The 10,851-nt window shown below is 64.1% G+C and overlaps 1 protein-coding gene across 2 annotated transcripts; it reads right to left on the reverse strand.

The window, feature by feature from the left end:
* Positions 1 to 2,122: 2,122 nt before the first annotated feature.
* On the reverse strand, positions 2,123 to 10,557 carry CRELD2 (cysteine rich with EGF like domains 2). Of its 2 annotated transcripts, none has more exons than XM_073788035.1 (10): positions 10,285 to 10,557; positions 9,883 to 9,965; positions 9,234 to 9,344; positions 8,850 to 8,941; positions 7,975 to 8,151; positions 6,354 to 6,449; positions 5,337 to 5,465; positions 4,229 to 4,324; positions 3,659 to 3,805; positions 2,123 to 2,401 (listed from the first exon to the last, which is right to left on the reverse strand). In XM_073788035.1, the coding sequence occupies exons 1-10, from the start codon at positions 10,405 to 10,407 to the stop codon at positions 2,352 to 2,354; spliced, it is 1,104 nt and encodes a 367-aa protein (XP_073644136.1). In that variant the 5' UTR covers positions 10,408 to 10,557; the 3' UTR covers positions 2,123 to 2,351. The 2 variants fall into 2 exon arrangements, with proteins under 2 accessions (XP_073644136.1, XP_033721689.1); XM_033865798.2 differs by having other exon boundaries at positions 5,337 to 5,420; positions 10,285 to 10,556.
* Positions 10,558 to 10,851: the final 294 nt, after the last annotated feature.

The following is a 10,851-nucleotide window of genomic DNA, read 5'->3' on the forward strand; positions in this document are numbered from 1 at the left end:
ACCATTGACTCCAGACCTCGGGCTCAGAGGGGGCCAGGATCCCCTGCTGGGTGCAGAGACACGGCCCTGGGGAGCGGTGGGGGCTCACAGAAGGGTGCAATGTGGGCAAGGGGCTAGGGCCGACCTCTGAGGGTGACAGCTGAGCAGGGACCCCCTGGAGGGAGGGAGCGGTAGGAGCAGGGCCCTCCCACGTGTCCCCAGCAGGAGGGACAAAAGTGCAAAGGCTCTGGGGGGGGGAACCGAGCACGGCGCTGTCAAGGAACCAGCTCAGCCTGACTTGCGCTGCCCTAGTGGGGCAGGGGCAGGGTTGGGGGGCCTGAGCGGGGGTCCCAGAGCAGAACGACGTGAGGGCCAAGGGAGCCCCCTGGGCTGTGGCCTCATCCCTCTTCAAGCCACCCAGGGCCAATAGTGCCCAATGGTGGAGGTGGTCTACCAGCAGGAAGGCAGCGTAGGGGCCGGGCAGGGGACCCCTCGGGCCCCATGGGTCAGCGTAGTGGTCGCAGGGGAGCCAGCCGCAGGGCTCAGGCCGGGGCCAGCTTTCGAGTGTCCAAAGCAGCAGGGCCCACCCCCTCCCCACTGCCAAGTGACTCTCCGGCCCCCTCAGGACACCTACTGATGCCACCTGTAGGGGGCAGGGGGCAATGGCACCCACAGAGCTCCGGTGGGGGGAGGGCAGCCACCCAGGTGACCCCACCGTGTGTGGGGGGACAGTGCCACCCAGGGACCGTGCGCTCGGTCCCAGGGCCTGCAGTGAGGACGGGGGCCATCCGGTTCCAGCTGGAGAGGGGGTCAGTTCCCCAGTGCAGTCACGAGGCCCCACCCGCGGGATGGCTTCGGCACCTGAGCCTGGGCCCCGCGTGCAGGACCTGAGCCGGGCAGGGACCACCCGCCCTGGCCTGGAGCTGCCCCCGCCCCCAGCTGACAGGGAAGGCTTCCCCTCTCTCCACCTCCTGGGAGCCTTCTAGCCGTGCCTCCCTGAGGCGCCCCAGGCCAGAAGCCTCCCTCTTCTCGTCCACCCACTGGTCAGCACCTCCACCGCACCTGGCCACACCCACCTGACATCCATCCGCAGGGCCCCAGCCCACATGGCTTCCTGGAAGCCCCCAAACTGCAGGCTCCCCAGGGACCCCCGTCCCCTCATCTCCGCCTGGCCCCTCGCTGCCCTCCACACGCAGCCGTCACGCCCATCACCCCCGCTGGTGGCCGCGCCCTCCCATGTGCCCTGCCCCTCAGCCTGCACCGCCATGTCCATCTCCGAGAGGACTGTGGCAGCTTGATGACTGGCCATCCCCCAGTGTGGACCCCCAGGCCTGGACCAGACGACAGCAGCCTGCAGCCCGTGCTGCTCGTTGGCCTGGCTGAGCCCACTGGACTCCACGCCCCCTCTAGGGGATCGGGTCCCCCCCGGGCCTGGCACTGGAAGCTCCACCCCTGCCGTGGCAGAGACGAGAGGCCGGGGAGAGCCCGAGGCGCACCGGGGTGCGGCCAGCAGGGACCCCTGGGGCAGAGTCCCACCTGCAGGTGCCCTGTCCCAGTGCCCAGGTGAGAGGGCCCAGCTCGGGCTCGGAGAGCACAGGTGCAGCACGGGGACAGGTGGATGGCCACTGGCGCCAGGACAGTGGGAGACGTTTACAGGGATGACGTGAGGCCTGGCTGGGGCGGGGGGGACAGGAGGCCAGAGGGGCTGGGGGAGCATGAGCGAGGGGAGTGGGTGGGGTGGTGGCCACTGGGCATTCACTGGGGGGCAGCCCTGGGGGGCTGGGGCGGAAGCCGCGGTCTGACCGCCACACAGACTGGTGGGAACGGGCTGGGCTGGGCTGCGGGGGGTCCATGCAGCCTTCTTCCCACGTGACGACCTGGCCCTGGGGCTCACGACTGACTTTTTCTCCAGCTTAGCCCCCAGGGTCCCTGGCAACACTCTAGCGGCCCAAAGGTGGGGCCCTGAAACTCACCCAGTTAAGGTTCTGATGGTGCTTGCAAGCCTGGGGGGTGGTGGCAGGAGCCCCTTGGGGACAGCCTGGCTGTGCTGCCTCAAACCCCCGCAGGCCTGGGGGCTCCAGCAGGACGGGGCAAGCTCCGTTCTAAAGGTCCACACGCTTCCAAGGGGACAAACGCACACCTGTTGTCTGCCCAACTGCCTTCAGCGGCCAATTTTATTATAAAGAACGGTATCAAAATATACAAATCTGTTTAAGAACAACCAAGAAATGCAGCTTGAAGGGTCAAATAGGCATCAGCCCTTTCAATGAAAGCAGCTTCCCCTGGAGCGACGGTGTGACATGAAGGGCCACGTCCAGGACGACAGTCTGGATAATTTAAAGGGCGGGTGTGACTTCTGACCTGGATGCACATCATAAATCTTCCCGGGACGGCGGCTGTGTTGGGCTTGCTTCCGTGACTTCTGTCAGAAAACAAACAGATCGGTCCGTAAAATCCTAGCACGAAAGGTCCTGAGGACGCGGGCATGAGGCGGGCGCTGGGGCCGTGGTAACGCGTGGACACGCTGCCCATGGCCGTGGGGTGGCGCCAGGCTCCCTCTGGATGCAGCAGCCCCAAGCACCCCACGGCTGGGGTGTCCCGACGGCACCCCAGAGCCGCCACACCACTGTGGGAGAGACGGGCGATGGGAGCCGATGGGGTGCCCCCAGAACCAGCTGGGACGAGACAACAGCCTGCGTGATGTGTGGGGACAGACAGTGTGCGGCTGCGGCCCCTCCGCGGCCCTCGCTGACCGTCAGGCCCCTCGGTTCCTACAGGGCGTCTACGTGTGCATTAGCTTCTCTTTATCCTGCCGGGACCCAGGGAGCTTCTGGAACCTCCCAAGTCTTACTGCTTTGGGAAAACTCTGAGCCATTGTCTTTTTTAACGTGGCTTCTTTCCTGTTCTCCGTGTTGTTCTAGAACTTGTATGAGATGACTGTGGGAAGAACTGTGTCCCCCCAAAAGACAGGTTGGCATCCTAATCCCCGGTGCCTGTGAACGTGACCCTACTTGGAAATAAAGTCCCTGCAGGTGAGCAGGTTAAGAACTCACTGGGGTGGGCCCTGACCCAATGGCTGGTGTCCCTATAAGTAGAGGGAACTTCGGACACAGGCTCCAGGGAGAAGGCCATGTGACAAACAGAGGCAGAGGCTGGAGGGACGCAGCTGCCAGCCCAGGAACGCCAAGAGTGACAGCCACCAGAGCCAGAAGAGGCAGGAAGGATGCTCCCCGACAGGCTTCAGGGGGAGGCAGCCCTGCCGACACCTTGATCTCAGACATCCAGCCCCCAGGACTGGGAGACATCGCGCCTCTGGGGTTGAAGCCGCCGGGTCTGTGGCGCTTTGAAACGGCTCCCAGGAGCCCCCGTGGAGCCGTCTGCCCCTCCCGCCGCCTCCCTGCACGTCTGTCTCAGGCGGACCCGGGGCCTGCTCAGCTGGCGGCCCGTCTGCTGACCTTCCTTTGCGTCTCCCTCCGTCCATACAAGAGGGAGTCCCCCGGGGCTTCGTCCCCTAGAGGACTTCACGCTCTTGCCTTCCAGGAACCCGGCTCCCATCATCCCAGGGCCACTTCTTGTGTAAATTTCTTAACTTGGGGACAGGTGGCAGCGCACCGAGGCCCCGCGGCCGAGGGCAGAGGGCAGAGGGCAGAGGGTGGCCGTGGGGTGAGCGGTCACTCACCGGCCCCCGCCGGCCCCGTCTGCACACAGATGTCCTCGGCCTCCTCGAAGCCCTCGGGGCACACGCAGACGAAGCTCCCGGGTGTGTTGTAGCAGTTTTCGTTCCTCCTCAGACAGGGCTTCTCCGCCAGCGAGCACTCGTCAATGTCTAAATAAACACATTCCACTGACCAGGTGACTTCGTTCAGCAAACATGCACACCGGGGATCGAGGGATGCACACGTCATGATTCCCTCACACACAGGAAGCGCAGAGACGGAACCATCCCATTAGAGAAAGGAGACAGAGGGGAGGATTTAACAGGAGCCCCAGAGCCAGGCCGTCGGGGGCGGGAAGAAGAGACGGTCCAGGCAAACGTGAGGGCGGGAGCCCGGTGGTTCTCCAGCCGGATTCCAGCCGGGCTCGACTGTCGAGGTGGACGCCCAGACGGAGCCTGCAGGCCCTTGCTCAGCCCCCACCCCCATGGGCGCGTGAGAATCAGCGTCTGCAGCCCAGGGTCCCGTCTCCACCAGCGCGCATGGCCTCTGGGAAGGTTCCCGCCCCCAAGTTGAACGCAGATGCGCCCACTGACCTGCGCACTGGCCGCTCTCTTTCGAGTAGCCGGGGAGGCACTCTTTACACTGTCCAGGACCCTTCCCTGTGCAGCCCACGCAGGTGGAATCACATTCTGGAAACAAGAGGGGAGGAGATGACGACATGAGACCCCCATCCTGTGGGCAAAGTGTGACCTGAAACCACACACGAGATGGTGGAGGCTCTGCGGCCGGGAGAGCCCAGTGTCCCCATCCTGGGGGCGTTGGGGAGCAGACAGCGTGCGCTTGAGGCAAAGTGCGCACTAGCTGCGATTGACCGATTGACCATTGGTCCTGTGTTGCTGAGGGACCTCGGTGCAGGCCGGGCTGCGGGAGCAGCAGGCATGGGGCCCCTCCATGACCTCTGTCACGGGAAGGATGGGGGGCAGCGTCTTCTCTCAAACAAAACCCGCCTCCAGCTGTGACACTGCTAGGAGCTTGGTGCCAACAATGGCAGAGAACGTGTGATGCTTTGGGGGCGTCTCATTGAAGCTGTGTGTCCACAAACATGGGGACAGGACGGCATGGCCGCGGACACGGTGAGGGGGCACGTGGGGGGGAAGGCGAGGAATCGGCACCACCTTTCAACCTTTTGGGGGCTGGGTGGCCCTAAAATCCACATTCCCTTGAACTGACCGACTCGGAAACTCATCCAAAGAAAATAATGAAGAATGTAAAAAGCTTTACCTACGGGGGTCTTCAAAGTTTGTGACTGTGGGAAACCGTGTATGACAAATATTCAAAGATACAGATTGTTGAAGAAACTGTGAAATAACAGCGTGCTCCAAAATAATTACCACTATGTACAGAAATGTGACGTGCAAAGGCGGTCACGATACCGTTGAATGAAAAACAGACAGGTAGCAAGGCGCCGCTCAGACCAGCGCTGCTTCGACCGGCCTGCCAGGGGCCCTCCCCAGGGACTGGATGCTGGTCAACTCTTTTCAACTTATCTGAATTCTCTGATTCTTCTTCAGGAAACATCTATCACTTGTGTTGCCACCTTCAGTGTTTTAAGTAGGCAGAGCATACAGCGGTCCTGCAGACACACCGCAAACATCTCGGGGGAAGGAGTGCTGCAGCGGGCAGGCCGGGCGGCGCGCTCACCCTGGCACACGAACGAGCCGTTGAGGTTCTCGCAATATTGCTGCTCCTCGCAGGGGGCCGGCTCTACCGCGCATTCGTCCACATCTGGAGAGGACGGCACAGCTGTGGGCGGCAGCCGCGCCCCGACCGCTGGCCAGAGGGACCGCCGTGGGGGACACACGGTCAGTCATCCTCGGGGGCCTCCGCGTGCAGGTGGGACCAGCGGCTGACCCGTGAGTGCTTCCCCGGGGCCTCGGTGAAGCTCCAAGGCGGGGCCGGGGGGCTGGGGGGGGCTGGGGGGGGCCCCACCCTCCCCGTCCAATGTGGGACGTGAGGCCCCCGACTTGCCTGCAGCTGAGCAGCTGTGAGAACGAGACCAAAACCGAGGCCCTGGCGGGAGGCCTCACGCCTCCCACCGCCCCCGCCAGCACCTGGGCCTGCGTGCACTCGGGCAGGGCCGAGATGCTGGCGGCCGGGCTGTAGGGCTGCAGCTCGAGGAGAAGACACCCCGGGAACAGGCGGGGCCCCAGCTGGCTGGGCACGGTGGACAGGGAGAGCCACGCGCCACGGCTAGGGCCTCTAGACCGAGGGGCCGTGCAGAGTCCACCACAGTCAGAGGCTGCCCACGCCCTGCAGTGTCCACTTGCCGGCCAGAGCCCCCCACCCCACGTCTGTCTCTTTTATGAAACCAGGGCCCGAGGACACACGATTGGGCCTAAGTCCCAGGCTTCCCTCCTGGGCCCTGAGCCAACAGGACCACCGGGGCCACCTGATGGCAAGGACGGGGGACAGGGGCCACCTTCCCAGCCCAGAGTCCAGGCCACAGAGGGTTCATGTACAGCAACCAGCCCACAGGCAGGCAAGCCCAGCCTCCACGCCGCGGCTGGTACGATACAGCCTGGAACGTCGGAGGCCGCGTCCCCACGAGTCAGAGGGGGCAGGGGGCAGGAGTGGGGTGTCCTGAGGGTAGCTGGGGGCTGCGCACACGCCACGAGAGAGTAGGGGGAAGGGGTGGGGGAGGGCAGCCGCCAGCCTCACCTACGCAGGTGTCATCCTCCCGCGCCCAGCCCACTTCGCACTGGCCGCAGTCTCTGTTGGTAGGGCCTGTGCACGTCTTGCAGGACTCGTCACAGGCTGGAAGGCAGAGGGGGGATGGCCATCAGTACGTGGGGATCCCGTCTCAGGAGTGAACTCGATGCAAAGGGCGTTTCGGAAATTAGGAGCTGACATTCATAGGGTGAAAACAAAAACCGCAAACCAGCAAAAAATCCCAGTGGAGCAAGATACGTTCAACGACAGAGAAACTCGTGTGATTCACAACATCCCTGAACTTAACGAGAGAAGAGAACACACGGGGATTTCCACGCCCAGGGGTGATAAAATTCTCAGCAAACGAGGACTCCAGAGGAATTGCTCGTAACCTGGCAGAGGTAGCCTCCCAAATGCTGGAGCCCACACCCAGCTGGGTGTGTGCATGCCGCCCGCCAACACGCGTGGACGTTCTGGGCCCGGGAAAGGCCTGGGGGTAGGAATCGGAGAGGCTGGCCTCCCAGGCACCCAGCACATTCTCCACGGGGATGCCCAAGGGAGTGCAGCCTCACCGCCAACCCTGACGGGAGAATTCAACACGACTGCTGACGCCCAAAAGGTCTTCCTGTACATCAGTGACAACCAACGAGAAAACACATCGAGACAGGGTGCGCCTCATGGCTTCCTCCCTGGACTTGCACATCTACACCCCGTCAGAGGACGCCATCCTGGGCTGACGCAGCCTCACGAGCAGGGCATGGGCCTCCCCAACCAGAAGGGAGAAGCATGCCCATCACAGCCGAGAAGGCTCCACCCGTGCAACCCGACGGCCCATCTCAGAACTCACGGGGGCGCCCAGAACGACAGCCAGGGCACCTCTGAAGACCCAGGTGGGAGAGCCCACCTTACCCGACACCAGGGTGACCAAGACGGCACGTCCTCTACACGGGGACCTGGGGCCAGGAGGTCACACTGCGTGGCCTCCGCTGTCCCGGTTCTCACCTGGGCCACCTCCCCACCCTGCTGGTGCCCTGACGTGGCCAGACTCGGCCTGCCTCTGCTCACTCCGAGACCCTAAGCCTGAGTGACAGCGGGGACACCAGCCTCTGATCCCCGAGTTGCGCCCAAGGACACCCGAGCCTCCTGCTGGGACAGCCGTGGGGAGAGCAAGCTTGGGCCAACACCCCAGGTGCAGGTCCGGGGCCCCGGGACCAGCGTGGACGTCACACAGCTGGAGGTGCCACACTGTCCACCCTCCGAGCCCTTCTCCAGAAGGACATCGCGGGTAAGCAACTCACACGTCCACCCTCCGAGCCCTTCTCCAGAAGGACATCGCGGGTAAGCAACTCACACGTCCACCCTCCGAGCCCTTCTCCAGAAGGACATCGCGGGTAAGCAACTCACACGTCCACCCTCCGAGCCCTTCTCCAGAAGGACATCGCGGGTAAGCAACTCACACGTCCCTCCTGGGGCTTGTTTGGAGACAGGAAGCGAGACCATTCCTGGCTGCTGGTCCTGTCATGTCCCTTCTTACGTCGTACAAGGGCCCACGCCTTCCCCCTCAGCTCCCAGAAGCCTGGGTCAGCGGTCACCGGGTCCCCCTCCCATCTACACAGGCAGCTCTGGGTACCTGAGCAGATGCTGTGCGTCTCATTCCTCAGTGAGTTGAAGTAGCCGTCCATGCAGTCGGCGCACAGCGGTCCCCGGTACCCCAGGTGGCACTGGCATGACCCGTCGCCCTGTCTGCTGCCATCTCCGCTGCAGTGACCGTTCCCGCTGCAGGGCCGCTCGGACCCGCCCTGGCACGCTGCGGGGACCCCGAGCCCGCTCAGAGCGCACCCCTCGCTTCAGCCCTTCTGTCTGGGAGCACAGGAGCCCCGCGCTGGCAGCTCTCTGCGTCTCGCTTCAGCCCTTCTGTCTGGGAGCAGGAGCCCCACGCTGGCAGCTCTCTGCGTCCCGCTTCAGCCCTTCTGTCTGGGAGCGCAGGAGCCCCACGCTGGCGAGGGGTCTGGAGGACGCGTCGGCTCGCCTCACGCGGGACACGGGGCCAAGGATGGGACAGTGAGGGCCCGTGCTGTGACGCCACACCGGCGGGACAGGCAGGGGCAGCCTCGGCCAGGGTGGGGCCTGAGCGCCGGCATCATGCCCCTTGCCCAGTTGATCCACGTGAACATTCTGGTGACGCCTGGGCGGCGGCCATGGCTTCACTCAGTCTCTTCACCCCCGGAGGCTGGACGCCCCTGGCCCCGGCCTCTCACACGGGCTTCGCTGCTTATGGACACCTCCCCGCACCCAGAGGGCGGCACCCAGGTGGGCGACCAGGGGTCTGTGGAGCCCTGAATTAGGAGCATACTTGGGACCAGACACCCAGAGGCGAAGATCTCTGCAGCTGGGAGGAGGCTGCACAGGGCCCACGTTCCCACCCGAGCTCCTGCCCAGCCGGGAATCACGACAGGGCTAACCGGAAACACACAGGACGCTCACGAGTCCCCGCAGAAAACTCACCCAGGCAGTCTGGCCCATAAGTTCCTGGAGCACAACAAACTTTCAGTGTTTTCACACAAAACCATTCAAATAAGTCAGGATACTTCTTCTTCCTGAGGATTTTTAAGAGTGTTCAGTAAATCTCACGCGGCAGATTTCCTCAAAACAGAAACACAGTTGAACATGTAACGTGCTTCTGAGGATCGTGGGATCTGGGAGACGAGGGTCTGGGCGCCAAAAGACTCTTCCAGCTGACACCCTCGTCTGGAGGGTCGCACTTTGGTGATAAAGGATGGGAACATGGGTACGGAAGAAACCCCTACTATTTTTGTAGCTTTTTAAACCTGACATCATTTCAAAAGCCAGGAGTCGCTGGCACTGGTCCCCGGGGACGCAGGCACTCACAGCCGCAGCCACCAGGTCTCCAGGAGCCCCTCGTGCTCCTCCAGCAGCTGGTTGCACTCGAAGTCGCTGGTCCCACACAGGCCCTCCATGATCTCCAGCAGGCGGACCTCGCTGAAACACAAGGCCGTCAGCACGGCGAGGCCGGGGCAAGGGGCACCTCAGTGGTCAGCGTCCACTCCCCAGGGATGTCCCGAGGCCCCACCTGCGGCCAGGCCACGACTACAGTGGCGCTTCAGTGGAAAAAGACCCTCAGCAAACACCCAACTGGGGCCAGGGGTAGTCAGTGCCAGGCAGAGAACTAAACATGGAGGGTGGGGCTGGTCAGGGAGGCCTGTCCGTCCTCACGGTGGGACTTCGGGTGTGGGGTGTGCCAGGGGAAGCCCTGCAATGGGGCCGGAGGAGGCCGGGGCTCGGGGTGGGGGGGCAGGAGGGATCTACGCCACCTATGTTTTTAAGAAACCACCGTGTCTGCCGAGTGGAGGGCGAGTGGGACAAGTGTGCGAGCCAAAAGGCCAGCCAGGAGCCAGCGTGCCAGCCCCGGGCAAGGACAGGTGACAAGCCCCAAGAGACGCTCTGTGTCTGTCAACGCTCCCAGGAACACGTCAGGCACCAAAGGCAGGCGCTGGGCCAGTAAGAGCAGGGCGCCCACCTGAATTCATACTTGGACAGCGTCTTTTCCTCCCAAGCCGTGTTTCCACCACCAAAGTTCTTCTTTGCTGTGTCCACCATTCCCTGCGGGGAGATGGCCGCACAGAGCTCAGCACTGCTGCCTCACCCCGTCCATGGTGGGGTGACCGGTCTATGGTGGGGTGACCACAGTTCATCGTGGGGTGACCCAGTCCATGGTGGAATGACCCCAGATCCATGGTGGGATGGCCCAGTCCATGGTGGGGCAACCCTGGGTCCCTGGTGTGGTGACCACAGTTCACGGAGGGGGTAACCCCAGTAGATGGCGGGACAGCCCTAGTCCATGGTGGGGTGACCCTGGTCCACGGCGGGGCGACCCCGGCCAGACCCCTGGCCTCGTGTCCCCGCGGGGTGATCGGCCCACCTGGTTGAACTTGTCCACCAGCTCCCGGCATCGCTTGCAGGGCGTCGGCTTCTTGGTGGCCTCGCCGGGCGACAGCAGCGTCAGAAGCAGCAGCCCCAGCACGGCCGGGGCCGGCGGGCGCATGGCTGGCCGACGTGGACAGCGCTGCGGAACGCGGCCGCACGGGCACTGGCCGAGGTCCAGCGGGAACCGGCCGAGCGCTCCGGCCTCCGGCCGCCCACCGGCTCCGAAGAGCCGGCCGTTCCCGGGGCTACTTGACGGCGCCGGCCGGGGCCCCGCCCCGCGCCAGTCCTTCCATCGCTATTGGTCGGCTGGGCCCACCCCGTCCCCATGTGGCCCAATCCGGGCTCGCCACGAGAGGCGACCAATAGGAAGGCCCCGGGTCAGCGTCCCGCCGGGAAGGTTGGGCACAGGGGGCGTGGAGACCCGAGCCCACCCCTCGCGCCCGCCTCTCGCCTGCACCGCCCGCGGCGGCCATCTTTACTCCGGTCAGAGAGGGCGCCCGCCGCGACGGCAGCCGGGGTTTAGTGGCCATGTTAGGTTCGGGCAAGGGCGTCGCCTCTATTC

This window comes from Tursiops truncatus, chromosome 11 (genome assembly GCF_011762595.2).
Source record: "Tursiops truncatus isolate mTurTru1 chromosome 11, mTurTru1.mat.Y, whole genome shotgun sequence".
NCBI classification, from domain to species: domain Eukaryota; kingdom Metazoa; phylum Chordata; class Mammalia; order Artiodactyla; family Delphinidae; genus Tursiops; species Tursiops truncatus.

What these genes read in the sequence shown, in the direction of transcription:
- CRELD2 (XM_073788035.1), bottom strand. Translation starts at nt 10,407, where the DNA reads ATGCGCCCGCCGGCCCCGGCCGTGCTGGGGCTGCTGCTTCTGACGCTG. An exon ending in TTATGGGCCAGACTGCCTGG is followed by an intron (nt 8,152 to 8,849) that starts GTGAGTTTTCTG and finishes GGGTCCCCGCAG; the next exon opens with CGTGCCAGGGCGGGTCCGAG. An exon ending in AGAGAGCGGCCAGTGCGCAG is followed by an intron (nt 3,806 to 4,228) that starts GTCAGTGGGCGC and finishes GTGTTTATTTAG; the next exon opens with ACATTGACGAGTGCTCGCTG.